This window comes from Aquarana catesbeiana, linkage group LG03, assembly GCF_042186555.1.
Source record: "Aquarana catesbeiana isolate 2022-GZ linkage group LG03, ASM4218655v1, whole genome shotgun sequence".
Lineage (NCBI taxonomy): Eukaryota > Metazoa > Chordata > Amphibia > Anura > Ranidae > Aquarana > Aquarana catesbeiana.
In genome coordinates, this window is record NC_133326.1 from 88,642,421 (window position 1) to 88,661,095 (window position 18,675).

The 18,675-nt window shown below is 38.2% G+C and overlaps 1 protein-coding gene across 1 annotated transcript in view; it reads right to left on the reverse strand.

The window, feature by feature from the left end:
• The window catches only part of ALDH1A2 (aldehyde dehydrogenase 1 family member A2), a 99,432-nt gene extending 81,822 nt beyond the window's left edge, over positions 1–17,610 (reverse strand). Inside the window, exon 1 of the mRNA XM_073618808.1 lies at positions 17,302–17,610. Within this exon, the coding sequence (XP_073474909.1) occupies positions 17,302–17,418 (117 nt within the window). The 5' untranslated portion in view covers positions 17,419–17,610. The remainder of the gene's footprint in view (positions 1–17,301) is intronic.
• Positions 17,611–18,675: the final 1,065 nt, after the last annotated feature.

An 18,675-nucleotide genomic window follows, 5' to 3' on the forward strand; every position in this document is an offset into this window, starting at 1 on the left:
TTAAACCAGTTTAGTGTCACTTTAATAATAAATTATAATTAAAATGTGTGCAGTTGCTTGTGTGTCCATACTATGGAAAGGAGATTGTAAAATCCATTGGTCCATCCAGGTACACATGTTAATGGTCAGCTTCTACTCTGTGATTTTCTGTTGTATAAAATGTTGTCACTATGTATAAATAATACACACTCTACATGAACTAATCTCCATTAAGATCTACTGTACAAAGGTAAAACCATCTTTTAAGAGGAGATGCTGCTGTTCAGCTTTCCTTTTGACTCAAAGTAAAACACATTATTGCCATTACTTTCTTATTAACAGAAGTTGATCACATTTAAATTGGCTGTAAAAGTCCTACATTTACTCCAGTGTGTGTAAAGTACCTCATCTAGCATCCTGGAACAGTTTCAAGTTTTGAAAAGCAACAGCTGTCGGATTTACAAGCACCTTACACTTAAATAACTTTCTTTTGAAAGTCTTCAGTGTTCTGTGTCAGGTAGTACCAGCCTGCAGACATCCATACCACCAAGCCCACATTCTTTTGTAATAAAAGTAAATTCACTCGGGGCCTTTAGAATTCATATACAGAGCTCGTCCAGGCCAGCTATACAGATTCTGATGGTTGTCAATTGAATGTATATGTAGCCAGTACATTTAATCTGACTTTCATTATGGTCACTTCATAAAAATGCCATGTAGTGGACAAGTGATGACACATGGCAAGAAAACACAAGGAATCCCTGCAAAGTTTAAATTAGTTTCCCCGCCAGCACACGTTCTAATTTATAGAGTGCAGGCTAAGGGTAGTCTGTAAATCAGATAAACTATGACATGAAATCATCCTATCCACTGAATATATATAGCCAATGCTGAAGGCTGCTTGACAAAGAAATGGGAACCCTCAGTGAAGCGGGGCTTGTTTCCATGTAAATCACCCCGCAGAAGCCTTAGAGCCCATTGTTCAAACTCAATAGCAAAAGCCATCCACTAGAGTCATTCTCCTGGATTCAGCGTTAATTAAGCCTGACTTTTTACCATAAATCAGCCCTGGGGTTTTTACAGCTTAATTTGGCATTAAGTACACATATTTAAAGAAAAATAAAAGTAATTGATTAACAACAGCGTGTGTAGGGGTTATTTTTGCTAGTATCATATCTCTGGATAATCATCTTGCAGGTAAAGACTATCCAACTGTAAGGAATCATAACAGAAAATGAGAATACAGACAAAATAACATTCTTACATTCTTAAAACCAAGTCCTTGTCCCAAGGCCAGTTTAATAAAGAGGCAAAAAGGGCATTTGTTCTGGTCAGTCAAGAGACTTGCAATTATAGTGTCACTAAATGAGATTTTATATTATCCTCATTTCCCCCATTCTGGGACCCATTGATTTAAAGAAGGGAGTATCATATTTCCATTATAGGAGCAAAGCAATCCTGAGTGTTAATGTTGAATAAACAAAAAATATTATATACCTATGAAATATTTAACTCTTGCCTAATCAAGATCAATTACAATGTTTGCACACTAGGTCCTAAGAGAATCATGTCTTCCAAAACTTACAAAAAATGTTTCCTATCTACAATTTGCTTAGATTTGCATGCTGTGCCCTCTAAGACTGCAATATTAATTTGTTCAGTGTTAACGTCACATAAATATTTAAGCAAATATTGCATAGAAGAATTATACACCAGGTGGTGAAAAAGCAAGATCCACTTACAAAAAAAAAAGCAGCTTAATGATTATTGTCCATTTTCAGGGGTCTCAAACTGGCAGACCTCCAGCTGTTGCGAAACTACAAGTCCTATGAGGCATTGCAAAGCTGACAGTTACAAGCATGACTCCCACAGGCAGAGGCATGGTGGGACTGGTAGTTTTGCAACAGCTAGAGGGCCGCCAGTTTGAGACCCCTGATTTAGATCTATGTGTTTGTGTACAGATGTGTGGGTATTGCCATGCATCAATGTGTGTTTGTTTTGTGCATTGACAATCACTTTGACATGCTTTGATGTGATTTTTCAAAGTAAGAATTTGGAATGGATAGGGTTAACTGCCATTGACCAAGGCTTGCTAATACCTGTTTACACTACATAAAAGGGCATATTACAGTATATGCATTTTGATGCATTGCCATCAACTTCTATGGGCTTTCCAACGCATCGAAAGCAGAAAATAAAACAGACATGTTATACTTTCAAAAAGCACTGTACTGCAGCACTAAGATGAGAACAGACATCTCAGACTTACTATGTGGAACCATGGCATATACATTTTAGCACACTGCAACAAGTGCATTAAAAAGCAGTAGTGTAAATTGGCCCTTGTCACTTGAAGAATTAGAATGCTGCTATGTGATGTAATTATAGCGTTTTTGTTGCCTGGGCCATTAAGAATGAATAAAAGAATTATCAATATATAGAATGCGTATGTAGAGGGATACCATGGTAGAAAGAGATGAAGTGACCTATGAAAGGAGAGCAAGATACTGTAGTCTTAATTTTTCTAAATTTAGACCCCATGGACTCATAGTACTGTCAATTAAAATGTTAATTTCATCTAATTTAATGCCTAAAATGTCCGTAAACAATTTGAGAGCCATGTACATATTTGGATACACCTTATAATACTGAAAATTGGTTTAAAAGCTGACATTAAACATATATATTCTGATATTTCCTATTCCTACTCAATTCATTACAATCAGGAAAAGCCAGAAGCACTTTTCTGAATATTCGTGTGCCTTTGTCTCAAAGTACTAAATCAAGAAGTTTAGCAAGAAAACCAGGCAAGTAGGAGGAACAGTCAATGATGGTGGTTTCCATGTTACTAACAAGACTGGTTTCTTCTAAGTCCCCATACACACGATCACACATTCCGACAACAAAGTCCATGTTTTTTTCCGATGGATGTTGGCTCAAACTTGTCTTGCATACACACGGTCACACAAAGTTGGTCGAAAATTGCGAACGTCAAGAACGGGTGACGTACAACACGTACGACGAGCCGAGAAAAATGAAGTTCAATAGCCAGTGCGGCTCTTCTGCTTGATTGGGGGCATGCGTGGAACTTTGTGCATCGGAATTGTGTACACACGATCAGAATTTACGATTTTTTTTGAGAACCAGCTCTCAAATTTTGTGTGATGGAAATTCCAATGGGAAATGTCCGATGGAGCCTACACACGGTCGGAATTTCTGACAAAAAGCTCCCATCGAACATTTTCCATCGAAAAATCCAACCGTGTCTACGGGGCATAAGGGTTTTGACATGGAAATTTATAGATAGGCAACTCCTATCCTCATATTGATTAGTGGTTCCAAACAGTAGGGAACAGACAGAAAAGATACACTCCGCATCTTTCCAAATAACTGTTAGCATTAACTTAGCAAGATTGATTGGTTTACCTGCTGAAGTAAAAACAAACTTCTGGCCCTTCAAATGGAACAAAAAGCTCTCTATATCCCCAGCTCAAGAAGCAGAACGCCATGTTTTAGCAAAGCCTGAGAGCTATAAAAAGAGTATATATTTATATAGATAGTCAAGATATAGAGAGCTTTTGGTTCCATTTGAAGGGCCAGAAGTTTGTTTTTACTTCAGCAGGTAAACAATCAAGCATGCTAAGTTAATTTGATTGTCTGTTTTCAGCCTTCCAGGTTCTTGCTGAGGTAGCCATACTAACATTAAAACTCACACATGGAAGCAGACCAGGCGACTTAGGATGCTGCATTACAGCCCCGGACACTTGCTGGGTCTGTGCAACTCACAGATTCCACCCTAGTTCTGGTCCAATATAGCTGGGATTAATAATTCTACTATAAGGACCCCAGAACGAGAAGAACAAGTGGTCCACAGGGGGCAACTTCTTATGGAAAGATCCAGAGTGTATCTTTTGTGTCTGTTCCCTACTGCAGTAGTTATTATTAATTTGGAACCACTAATCAATATGAGGATAGGAGTTGCCTATCTATAAATGTCCATGTCAGGTATGTACACTTTTTTGTGTATTTTTAGAGAGTACAGTATGTAAGTACTTACGCATTCAAAGGGTGTGCTCTTGTTTTGTTTTCTAGAGCTTTGTTATGTCTTGAAATAAGAAGACCACCATGTGTTTTGATTACCCACACTGATATTGTCACATTCTTCACAAACACATTCACATGCTCTGTAATGCATTTTCAAAGCATTTTCTTAAAGTTCCTTTAGACCTCATGCACATTGGACAGTTAGCCCCAGTGCACGAGGCTCCGGCGTTTAGCTGCGGCTAGAGGTCACAGACACGCCATCAAGCCCCGCTGCTGGCAGCCTGTGAAATTCTATGAGAGTCTGACAGCTGCTGATACCGGACGGGGCTGGGCGATGCACCTAGTAGTATGTAAGTTTAGGGCAGAATGCTTGAAACACAAGCAGTCTGCATTTTGGACATTTGTCCTTGAATGCATGTTGCCCTAAACAGAACTACCACTGAGTATTTAGAAGCACTGCAATATAAGATACATTGCAATGAAGTCAACTGCAAGTGTAACAACAGTGAGACTTAAAGTAGACAAAAAAACTTTTCTTAAAAATTTCCTGCCTCCTCCTACCTATCCTGCATACCATGTGTAAAAAAGATCTAAATGCTTTTGTTTTTTTAATCTGCTCTGGTCTGGTCATGTAATCCTCCAGCTCCAGCTCTAGCTCCCCTGTTTCGCAAAGTTGCTGCTGTGGGGAAGAGAAGGGAGAGTTGACAAAGGCTGGGCCATGGGTGCCTATGGGTGACGTCGTGGTCCCTGGAATTCACAGTTGTAAATACACTGGGGAGCCGGGGCTGCTGATTCACATGACTGGGTTGGACTAAAAAAAGCTAAGTACACAGATCTTTTTTTATGCAGGGTATGCAGGATAGGTAGGAAGGGGGGGTAGAGATTTTTTTAAGAATAGTTAATGTTATGCACCGTACACACAAGTGGAATTTCCGTCAGAAAAATCTTGGTTGGTTTTTCCGATGGAATTCCACTCAAGCTTGGCTTGCATACACACGGTCACACAAAAGTTCTCTGAACTTTCGACCGTCAAGAAGGCGGTGACGTACAACATTACAACGAGCCGAGAAAATTAAGTTCAATGCTTCCGAGCATGCGTCGAAATGTTTCTGACGGAAAAATAGAGATCCTGCTCTCAATCTTTTGCTGGCGGAAATTCCGCCAGCAAAAGTCCGATGGAGCATACACACGGTCGGAATTTCCGACCAAAAGCTCACATAGGACTTTTGCTGGTGGAATTTCTGCTTGTGTGTATGGGGCATTAGGCTTTTCTTCCACTATATTGGAAGAAAACATTTATTAAACATTCACTGGTGGTGAATCAATCACTCATTTAAAACACATACACCTTACTTGATCTACCTTTACTTGGTTTATTTCTACACTCTTTGATTATATCAACTTGACTATGCTTAAGTGATATATGTTCTTTTAATGTCCTTACGATCCTAATGTATACTTGTTCGTTTAATGGAAATATGTTATATCTTTCCTATGGTTATTCAATGTGGTTTAAAATACTTGAAACTTAATAAAAACAGATTCAACATAAAACACATACACCTGGAAGCTTAACCTATCGTTAATGTAATTCTCTTGTATGCGATTTTACTGTAACTGTATTGTCTACCTTTACTCTGTAGAGTGCTGCATAAAGCCTAAAAGTATATGTAGACCCTAACAAAGAGCTTTTTTTTCTAACTTTACCCTGACCTATGCTTTAAATATGTCTAAAAGCAGCATTTTAATTTACATATAAAAAGAGCTTGGATGCGTTAATACCCCTGCCAAATATATTTGCAAACTGTATTTAATTTTGGAGATTTCTCTTTCTTTCCTGTTCTGGATCCAGTTCTGTTGACAACACAAAATTATGTATTTTCCCTTATTTTCTGCCCAGTGACAATCGTCACCAAGAAAAAAAAAGGAGAATTTCCTAGCAAGGACATAAACAGCAATAAAAATCATCCCCCACTCAAAATAAAGAACTAAAAAAAAAATTTAGGCTTTAGATACTCTTTAAATCGCCTACATGTTTTATATAGCTAGAATATCTCCCATCCAAAGACCCTACCACTAATGCTATTAGAATGATATCAAACTCTTCTCAATGGAATCTCCATTTATTTTCTATTACAGAAAATCTGGTTTCATTCTAATGGTTAAAGTAGGGAAGATTTCAAACCAGGAACGGCACCAGGGACCTATAACTATCAAGATGATTATTTTTTCATATTTTTTAATAGGTTTGAAATAAACAAGTAGAACCATACATTGTTCTATGCAAATACAGAATCACATCTGTTCCCCCCTAAGCAAATTTTTGTATTTTTATAAACAGCTTTATTGGGCATATAAAAGTATGTCCATAGCTAAGATAATGGGCACCTGTGTATAAATCTGAACAGGAAATGTTCCCTTATAGATGTTTTACAGATAAAAAAGGGGCTGCCTTTATCTTTAAGTTTTACAAAGGATCAATGTACACAGACATTTTGATGACTTTCTCCAAAAAATAAACCTCCTCAAACCAAAATACGATGCTGCTTATTGTAACATTGTAACAAAGGACAAACTTGGTTGCCCAAGTGAAGTTGGGAAGACATTTGGTGCAGTTTGTACATGCCTTACACAAGACAGGAGGTCAGTACTGTTTGTTTTCCAAGCCGCAGGGGGCAACCGTTGAAAAACAGCATAGTACACAAATGTTTTAGTATAAGTTAAAATCAGATGGATTGTTTAATCAAACTGCTCAGGAGTTGCTCTGGACCAAAACTTCTAGAGCATAGGAGAGGCTGAACTTGATGGACATTTTTTTTTTTTTTTTTTTTTAGCCTAAAGAACCTCTTTCACACAATCACAGGTTTATTTATTTTTTTAACAATTTTTTTGTATTGCTGGCTAGGGCTTCTATAATTTTTGCCTTGGGGTATACAGATCATGCATCCCAAGGAGCTTTGGGGCCATTTTTGTCACACTGTGCATGCACACAGGGGCTGGCTGCTACAACCCGGAAGAGACATCATCTATGCTGACCATATTCCTTACTTGTTTTAAAGGCCAATAACTCAGTGGAGTCTCAGATTATGATACCAACGTTTCTCATTTGTAATAAAAATGCTAGGTGGTTTAGAAGTCAGTATAATCCAAAGGACGAGAGGCACACTGATGATATCTTCACAACCAAAACTTATTTAACAGTTTTACTCAATGAGCTTAATCCTCTATGATGGAGTCCATTGAGTGAAAATATCAGAGGTGTGGTCATGGAGGTGGGACCATGTGCTGAAACTTTTTTGCTGATTTTGACAAATTTTGCCTGTGAAGACATCTTCAGTGTGTTGCTTTACCGTTAGATTGTACTGAGCTATGTGTGGAGGAGTGATGGACTCCAAGCCATCACCTGATTCCAGCATACGAGGGCGAGTGCTTGGTAGGTTGGAGTGATGCATTTTTTTGACCCTACAAACAGTAGGGGGTTTACAGGGTCGATCCACCCAAAACTGATACTGATAGCTTTGGTAGATAATGGAGAGTGTAAGTACCTGGCATTTTTTATATCTTATAGTGACTCATTTTGTAAGACCTCTGCTATTGAGTTCCAAGGTATGTAGACCTGCCATGGCTGAGGGATAACTCCCATCCCCTTTGGATTTATTTTCTGTTGTGAAAAATGCAGCAGGAGGGATTGAATGACCATCACAGTTTCTTAGACTGAAACAAACCAGTTTTTGTTACCGATAACAATAAATAGCGACACCAATACCAATAACAATAAATAAGACCAGAAAATGTAATAATCCAACTTTCCAAAAGACAAACACATTGCAGAGTGCTACGCAGCCCTAAATATTTAGCCAAGCATACACAATGATCTTAAGAAGAGGGGCTGGAGGAGTGAGGCCACACACTGCACACACTTCTAATGCCAAAGTGGGAACAATATTACATTGAGCAGAGTTTCTAACTTGTCCAGTGGATCTTCCTAGAACCCTCACAGTGTATCAGATAACTGTCATCTCATATCTATGGGTGGCTTTATTCATTTTTTGATAAACATGCATCAAGTTAGGGAGAAAAAGAAGCATTGGCATAGCCATTTATAGGGGTTGGTTTACTAAAAGCAAATAGGCTGTTCACTTTATAAGGGAATTTTCACATTGCTTATTAATTATGGCAGAAATTCACTTTGCAAAAAATACTCAATCACAAGCAAGAAAAATGTAAAAAAAAAAAAAAAAGGTATTTTTGCTTGCACATAATTGGAAGATGGAAATCAGCAGAGCTTCACCTCTTTCACAAGGAAAAAGAAAAAAAAAAATAGCAAAGTGAAAATTCCCTTGCAAACTGAACAGCCTATTTGTTTACATCAAGCCCATAGTTTTCAGTGGTATTTTCCCTATAGTGTGACAGGATGACAACACAGGAACATAAATGGGAGAAAGTGAAAGAAGGTTATCACCCTGTAATAGACAGAGTGTAATAAAGGCTTTAGAAAGCATTAATACCAAATATTTTAATGAACTCTGTAAACATGCAACGAGATTATATGAGAAGTTTATGATTGGGTTTATATCTGATTTAAGAGTATTTCAGTGTTTATATTTTTATCTGTATGCACTACATTGCTATATAATGTAACATATATGCAGAAAGCCTCATCATTAGAAGTCTTTCTGCAACATACACATCATGCAGGATGTCACTGCTAAAGGTCATTAGATCACATAGCAAAAAGACCAAAGGGTACAATATACCATCAGCACATTTTTTATTTGCTATACAGTTTTTTAAGTTTGTTGTTTCTGGTGAAAGTATCTAAATTAAGGACAGATTAATTTACATTAGGCTAAGCTGCACAAACAAGCAATTTAATTGAAAACATTCCTAAATTCTGGCTTGCTACCAGGATTATTTGAGCAAAAAAGAACAGCCTTTGCTTATTTGTTAGTGTGGACATACTTTCATTGAGAGTTTTTACAACTCACACAACATGATCTTTATCACAGTTCTCATCAGATAAATGAATCAATTTAAATGTCATGTTTACTATCACAGAACCATGCTAATATACAGCACTATCATATTCTTTGGTGTCTTGGATTTGTTAATCATTTTCATTAACAACTTTCTAAAATAGGTAGCTAATTGGCTAGCACTTGCCTTGCTACACTTGCCTCCTAGGTTTGTCATTAAGGACACCATCTGCATGTGGTTTTTACATCCTCTCCATGGTTGCTTGGCAAAATGTACCAGCTAGCTGGCTTCCATGAAAAAATGTCATTGTTGTATGCATATCACTGTAGCATGGTGTAATATTACATAGGGACACTAGCTAGTAAGCTTCTTTGGGGGCAAGCCCTGGTCAGGGATTCATTTTCCCTGTAAAGGGCTGTAGAAAAAGTTTTGGTAATGCTTATCGAGTGCTGGCAGCTCTGCATAAGGCAGGTTTTCCTATCATTACCCTTACAGTGTTACTAAACCCAGGATCCCTGCATTCACGATCTGGTCTCCCACAGTACACAGAACATGGAAATGCAATTTTTTTTTTAAAATATAAACTGCTAAATATCGTTTCTCATCAGCAGTTAGAGCAGTTTTGTGTCCAGCCAAGCACTGGTTAAAGCTTGTAGGTCGAGTTTTCTGACTGACCTATGAGACTGGAAGACCCCTGACTCTCTCTGCCTGGACAGTGCTGATTGGCCCTGTGCTGATCACATGCACCCTCCCAGGAAAAAAAAAACCTCTCCAACAATACACACCAAACTAAGTATGCGCAGCCTGACTCCATAGACTCTGTGTTATTAAGAAATTATTAGGAGTCAGTGGAAGAAGGGGAGGATCAGAGAAAACAGAATCAAACAGCCTTTTTACACAATGCGGAGGATTAACCCCTCCGCGTTGTGTATAACAAGTATGCTTTACTGCATATACAGACTGATTTTACTGTTGTGGGTTTAGTAACACTTTAAGACATGTATGTTATTTGGCTATGCATTAGCAAAATTGTGTACAGACAAACCTAATTACAAATTATGCAATAAACCCCAAATCTATTTTGCAGTATCTATGGCACCATGCCTCACCATATACAGCTTTCTTACGGAAATCATTTTTAGGAATTTCCTGCAAAGTTTCTTATCTGAAGATTCTGACAGTAACAGTACTTCTTGTTGCAGGCTGACAATGCTAAGCCACTGCCTTGCAACTGGCAGCAGCGTTGTCACCCTGCAATGGGAGCTCCGTCTGTTAGCCTGTCGGGCTGCTTATCTGATAGAACTGGTGGGCAGCCTAACAGGTCAACTGATGGAGCTCTTACAGCCATTTGACAATGCTTCTGCCAATTGTGAAGCAATGGGGTTAGCATTGTCAGCATGCAACAGAAGTGCTGGTACTGGCAGAATCTTCAGGTGTGAAAATTTGCAACAGATTCACAAAAAATAATTTGCTAAAGAAAACAGTGTACAGTTAGGCATGATACTAAACATACTGAAAAGTAGATTTTGAGGTTACTTGAGCTGGCCATAGATGGTTCGAAATTTGGGCAGTTGAGCAGGAACTGGATGAATTTCAATTAATCTATGGGCAGGGTGGTTGTACTGAAGTTGATCTATCGAGTGACTTTAGTACAACCAGCCTGTCAGTTTTTTTTTTGTTCGATCACTGCTGGCTGGGAAACCTCCTGCTGTCAGAATACAATAGCGCAGTAGCAGGAATTCTCCCATCAACACCGTCAGTGTTGATGGGGGGGGACCAAGCAATTTTCTTTCCTTAATCGCAAAAGGTCTGCCTTACAGTTCAATGTGGAAAAAAGCTTAACTACAACCAGGGCTGCTGATAAGGCAGTACAACTGGTCCTGTTGTAATGGGCCCAGGCTTCATCAGCTAAACAGAGGGGTCCAGGGCAGCTTTATTGTTCATTTCTGCCTAAATGAATACATAGATTTTACTAGATCACACCCCTGCTCCTACATGCTTACCAGGGCTTAAATTACATTTTCCTGGGTCCCATGATGTCAACAGAGGGGCCCAGGAGGTGGGAGCAGAGAAGGGACTTTTTTTCATTTTTGGGGTGTTTGGATAAAGTCAGTGCTGCTGTTCTGCTGCATGTTGGGGGGGAGGGTGTGGGATCTGGGCTTGGGGGCCCCATCAGAAAAGCAGGACGAGGCCTCTAGATTTCTAACAGCAGCCGTGACTACAACTATTCCTCAAAATGTTTACAGCTCCCCTGTGTCAGTGAGCAGCCTTTGCAGGGGAGAGGAGGAAGCACCAACAATGGCTGGGTAATGGTGCAGCTGTGCAGAGTAACCAATCAGTTTCTAATTTCAGCTTCTACAATTAAGCTTTGACAATAAAGTCTAATGCCCCGTACACACGATCGGACAACAAAACCGTGGAATTTTGTTTGAAAGTTGTTGGGTCCAACTTGTCTTGCATACACATGGTCACACAAATGTTGGCCAACAATTACGAACGGAGTGACATACAAGACATGCGGCGAGCCGATAAAAAGGAAGTTCAAAAGTCATGCGCCACCCTTTGGGCTCCTTCTGCTAATGTTGTGTTTGGTGAGCATTGATTCTGAGCATGTGTGTTTGTACTTTGGACTTTTGTCTGACGGACTTGTGTACACACGATTGGAAAGTCCGACAACACACATTTGTTGGCGGAAAATTTGAGAACATGCTAGCCAACATTTGTTGGCGGAAAGTCCATCAACAAATGTCCGATGGAGCATACACACGGTCGGGCTTTCCGTCAACAAGCTCACATCCAACATTTCCCATCAGAAAATCCGAACGTGTGTACGCGGCATTAGAGCTGATTAGTTACTATGCATAGTTGCACCAGATCCCATGTGCTCCAGTTTTAGGAAATCTTCCCCATGGGTGATGTCACACTCCCAAAATTCACCGTCATTGCCAAGTTCTCTCTTACACAAATGCAGGATCACATGACTGGATCAGAATGGATTGAATATAGGTAAGTACTCAGATCTTTTCTATACAGGTTGGGCATGATAGGTAGGAGGAGGGGAGGGAGAGAGAAAACATTTTTAGGAATAGTTATAGTTAGGGGTTTTTTTCCAATTTAAACTTAATGAATATTTCAGCTCATACTCAGCCATTACTGTATCTGAAAGAATTTCTGTGGAACCCCATGGACTGCACAGTGTGTTTTAACCAATAAACAATAAAAAAAGAGGAGGGTAACACATTTAAACATAATAGATAAAGTATGCCACTTTAGATACAATATCATTCCACAAGGATAGCGTGCAGATAAAAAGAGATAAAAAAAATCCTTTTGTTAAATGCACACTGGCCTCCCTGCTGTTTATGTGACAGAATTATGTCCAGTGTTGCAAACACAATGACACATAATTACTGAAGAGGTAAAACCACCATTGTAGCATTAATCACCCAGATGGTAGAAATGGCTATCAGCATGTAAAGGCATGAATGGCTGTATTAATTACGCTACCCCATGCAGCCACATAACATTCTTTAAAAGTACACCAATAAATATCCATTTGTGAAGGTTAATTTAATGCAGTTATCTTGTACTATATATGTCGCCAATTCCATCCATTAATCAAGTAGTAAATTCTCAAGAGGGCCAGCTAAAGTCACACACTGCTATTCGAGGTTCACAGCCTTTACAGTCCCTAAAGACTGGTAAACTGGAGTGTACTAATCTACAAATCTTTCCTATTTTATTTTCTTCTTCATGTACCAGTCTACAGTCATGTGTGTGAACATTTCTTCTATGATGGCCTATTGTTTAGATTGGATAACCAGAATTTTGCTGTGGGCCATCTCTTTAGTCTTGTACACAACAGGGAATAATATTATTATTCTTTATCCCCCATATCATTGGGTTTAACCTTCACAATGTGCTTTTCAAATGGCACCCAAAGCTATGCGGGTCTCTGCTTATCTGTGTATGAAGCATAGAAGCGGAACACAATTTATTCTTGTTTTCACAGGCCATGTACTTTTTTTCCCTTTATCAGATAGTAGCATTTCTCATATACTCATTTGTACAGTATAATAGCAAATGTACCCCTTCCTTATCAAAGTGCAGTTTTTATATGAGTCCTTGCACACATTCAAACATTATTTTGCTTTTGGTGGAAGGCAATTAACTTGTAAAACTGGAGAATATGAGGAAAACATCAAAAACACATGGATAGCCTACAGACTCCATGCAGATAGTGTGGTTGATTTGCTAGAAGAGTAGCAGAGAAGTTGCAAAGCGAACATTATCTTAACTTACTGAAATAAAGTGTAAGCTTTGTTCACAATGCAAGCTTGTTCAATCATGTACAATCATTTTTTTTTAAGTATCTTCCATATGATTGGGTATTCATAGTTCATAGTTCAAAGCTTTGTTTTATATTCTACTCTTTTAGTAAACCAACACTATGTCTTGGTGAGGGTGGACCGTGGCCACAATGTTAACCATGCCTCTGTGTATACACCGTTCAATGAATGTGCTACACATTTTCTATATGTTACAAGTCACAGTACCAATGTATATTTACAGACACAGTAGAGGATAATAGAAAACTATTTGAAAATTTCCACCTGGTCTTGAGCAAAAGGTGATCTGCTCATCCACACATCACACACTTCCCACTATAAAGAAAAGGCATTTAAATTGTTGATATTGACAGTCAACCTGCAGATATGGATGACCCAAGGAACAGATTGGTGGTTATTGTATGTCATATTTGTATTACCCTATTTTTGTATGTTGAGCTTTGGGATCAATTCCCATAGTGGTTTGTACAAATTTTTGTGATTAGAATGTAATAGCATTATTTTCGTGTTATATATTTTAGTGTAATTCTTTGTACACCATCATCGACAGTGACACTATTGTAGTTACCTTTTTATGTTTCAGTTCATCAACTGCCACACTATTTAAATGAGAATAAATGTTTTACATTTTAGACTGTAAGCTCTCACGGACAAGGCCCTTCGAGTCTTGCTGTATTGAATAGTGTTGTAACTGTACTGTCTCCCTTTACTTTGTAAATTACTGCACAAAGTGTAAAAGTATATGTAGACCCTAAAGTGCTCTGGAAACTGTTGGCAATATATAAAGCCTGTATAATAAACTCATAAATAGTAGACACTGATAATAATATTAGGTTTTTATCATTAATGTAATATATCACTTACACAGAGTTAAAAAATAGCCTCCCTAATACAGTAACAAATAAAATGTAGGTCTGTAAGAAAAATAATTTTTGTAGTAACTCCACACTATGCTAGTTTTTTTTTTTAAATGATATGCCTCCAAAATCTGTCATAGAGAGTGGCCCTACGCAATAGATTTAGCGCTATCACTTTATGGCAAGACCACAATTGCCACATGTAATGTTTGTCATGTATTTATTATACTATACCTTTCTTTCCTCTTTAGAGGTTTACCTACTGTCATTTGCAATATAACTGCATGCTTTTGGAGGTTTGGGGAATATATTTCTAATTAACATGGGTTTTAATACTAAAATATATGACTGAAAGATAATTTTACATCAGAATCACTTATTAACAAAGAGGATTTAGAAAACATTTTTAAAAGCAAGTGTGTGAAACTTTTTAATAACCCCCGGAAACAAATCTATTTATTTTAATTAATATAAATTAAACTGATGAAAGTGTGTCATCTAGCTGCTGCTAGTTATTGCATTTATTATATGATTATTGTGCAATGCAACTCATTAATAATTACATACCACTTCTTAGTAAATAATATGAAGATTCTCCTATCATGCAATACAATCCATACAAACCTTAAACTGTACATCTTTTGCAACAGAGACATATCAAGTATTACTTTGCCTGCATAATTATCTTAAAAGCTATTTTCCACAATAGCTTTATTAAATAAATGAATGAACTCACAGTCCATGATGTCCTGCTTTGGCAGAGCTATAGTTACATGGTCATTGAAACCTGGTATTTTTGTTTAAACATCCACTGCTGTCCACATACAGATATGGATTAAATCAGGTCACTTTCTCAGGACCTTCTAGGCTGCCTAATAAAAATCTGGCAACAGGTTAGATGTGTAATCTTAGCTTTAATAGATACCACCTTTTTATTGATGCACAGGTCAAATATGGTATCAAAACAGCACAGAATGCTGACATTATAACTTCCTTAATTTATTTATATGTGGTTGGAAACACAGGAGGGGATGAAGGGCAGTGAGGAAAATGCAATGGTGTATTAGTACATAGCAAAGATTGCATACACCATTTATATAAGTGATGGTGATTTTATTTATAAAAAAAGAACTTGGCGTCTAACACATATGTGATTTACTCATGCCTAAAAAAAATCATCCAAAAAAACACACATTTTTGACAGGTCTGAAGGCGTGATGGAGGTTGATTGCATGCAGAAGATATAGTAGGATCGCTCACTAGCTATAGATCGCACATATGCACTATTGCATGTACAAGCCCTTGGGTTTATTTATATATAATAAACATAGGATATATATAAATATCCTATATATATATAATGATGTAAGTAGATCTATTTCCTTTATCCTTTATACATTACTTTTAAATTATAGGGTTTTAAAGAAGGCAGAGGTTGGATTAATTCTCAGTAGAGGAAATATTAAGTGTCACCACTTAAATAGCTTCAGCTCCCAAGTTTGCATACATTTCTATCTGCTGAAAGTTTGGAGTTTAGTGATGTTCTTTATTGGAGTGGAGTTATGAAAGATGCAAGCTTTCGGGAGAATTCAGATCTCTTTGTCGGGCTTTATACATTAGCCAATAAAGGGTATACCTTAAGCCACACTTTCTACATTAATCATTGGCTACCACCCCCATTACTACTATGTCTATCTTCTGATATTGTGCAGGTTTATTAGAAGCCTTGAGTCTGTTCACTTAAAATGTCCATTCATGTGCACAGAAAAAAAAAAGAATTTCTTGCACATGATTGGGTATTAACAGTGAACGCAGCTTCACCTTATGTACTCAGTGAAAAGTCTATATTCTTTTAAAAAATAAACCCTTAAAACGAATACTGTTGCATATCAACAGAAGCATTTTAAGTATTTTTAACAATCATGTGCACAGAAGAAAAAAAATGTTTTTTTTTTCTTGCACATGATTGTGTGTTAACAGTGAACATAATTTCACCTCATGCACTTAGTGAAAAGTTGCATAGTTACATAACTAGTCTGGTCGAAAAACGAAATCGGTCCTTGTAAAGCCAGACTGTTACATATTAACATATAACTCAGATCAATAGTTACAGAAACTTACAATAACTTACTAGAACTATTGATCCTTACTAGAAAAGGAAAATAATCTATTGATGCGTTCAGATATTAGACTATACACGTGTTTCTAGTGTCCCCTATTATACCTTTCATGAATCAAGTTATTACTGAGTTATTGTCGAGTTATAATTTTTTTGTGTCTCCTATCCTAATAATAAGTTATTTTTTATTTGTTATTATTGAGTTAATTAATAATAGTGAACGTGTTTTAGTCCCCCCCCCCCCCCCCTATCCTTCCTGAGATAATAATGGGTTATCTTGAGTTTTTATTATCGAGTTAATTAACAATATAATAATATTGTACCCTTTATGAGATAATGAATTATTATTGAGTTGTAATCGAGTGAATTAATAATAATAAGAGCCTTTTTAGTATCCCCTATTGTATCCTTCATTGGATAGTAATGAATTATTATTGAGTTATTAGTGAATTAATTTATAATAATGAGAGACTTTTTAGCGTCCCCTATTGTACCATTCATTGGATAGTAATGAGTTATTATTGGGTTATAACGGAATTAATTAATACTATTGAGAGACTTTTTAGTGTTCCCTATTGTATCCTCTATGTCTATGAGATAATAGGTGATACGTAATAGAATACAATGTTATTCTGCACAATACAAAGTAGCTAATGTTAAAGCATAAATATATAAACATCCGATAAACATAAGACGTGTTTAGTAAAACATTGAACGAAGTTATTTTGCTGCCTAGAATCTGTTCTACCTCTAGTGTAGGATTTCAAGTCCCTGTCCTTGCCAAGGTCCCTGAATGGGCACAAAAGTCCGACAATTGCAGGATAGCAGAGCTGGAGGAATCTGTGAATTCCTGCGCTGGGCTATAGGGAATGTGGATCAGATTACAGACTTCCAGCGCAGCCTGATAACTTCCATTAGGACTGATCTACCCTGTGCTGTGTGCAGGCAGCACATCCAGGCTGGTGACTCCTCTTACCTTGGTATGCTTGACCTCCAGGTTTGGGGTGGGTGAGGGCAGCAGATGCAAAGAGGCCATCAGGGCAGCAGGGTCTGTCTTCACTTCTCCAGGCATCTCTATTTTACTGGAAGTCATAGCTGGGATGTGGATGGACTATAGCCTTCTCCCTCTCTGGATCTTTTCAGCTGAACTAATATTTGTTTGTAGTAGGGGAAGAGATGAGTGTTCTGGATATTAGCTCTGTTCCTCTGTATATAGGCAGGTGTCAAGCTGGGTCTCTTCTTATTGGACATCATGGGAGAAGCAGGGGGGGCTGGTTCATCCTATGATGATATAATTACAAACGTCTATTTACATAAACCACTCAGCACAAGCCTATTCAGTCCCATCGCCAGTCAATGGGACTTCCCTTCCTTTTAACACGTTCGGTGCTGAAGAATGTGATTGGGGCTCTCCTAACACCTCCACTCAGTAGTGTGATGGAGCCCTCCTTGGCTTGCACACATCTCCATCCACGTTTGGAGAGACATGGCAGGGGATTACTTGGCACTAATTAAAAACGAATTAGCACCTCTGTGTTGTGTTCAGCTCATCGGAAAACAACCAAAAGGGTTTAGTCAATCAGAGAGTGTCACACACTCACTGCCCATTACATACTAGCAGCTCAGAACCTAATTAGATACAATCTGTAAAACAGGACCTCTGGATGCTCTGTAATGCACGACTGTGAACAAGTGATTCCATTTGTGTTCCTAATTCTTGCTGATTACTCTGGGCTCTGGTTAGCAAACTTTTCCAGACTTGCTTGCTTTTTTACAGCTGTACAGTTTGTGGGATGGATTAGCAGTCAGTAAAGTCTATACAGTAGGAAGTGTGACATTATAGTTAATTATATAACATCAATAATTTACATAAAGCTTTACATTTATTGTTCATTGACATTAGCCCCTGCCCTCAAGAAGCTTACAATCTAATGTCCCTACCCAGTGGTGTATTTTGATTTTGTGCTGCCCTATAGGCAAGACTAAAATCGGGCACACAGTGAACAGCTTTGGCTTCCTCATCAGACCCTGAGACATGATGTGTCCAAATGCCATATATCTGGTCAATGGAGCATAGGATGGGGTCAGCGGGACATAGGATGGGGTCAGTAGGGCAGAGGATGTGGCGGCACTGATGGGCACTGATAAGGAGGCACTGATAAAGCTGCACTGATGGGCTCTGAAGGGCACTAGGCTGCACTGATGGCCACGGATGAGGAGGCACCGATTGACAGCACTGATCAGCAGCACTGATGGGCACTGATTGGCAGCACTAATAGGCATCAATTGATGCCCTCCCAGAACTGGTAGACCACGCTGTAGCCGTCATTCAGCTATAGCGCAGTCGCTT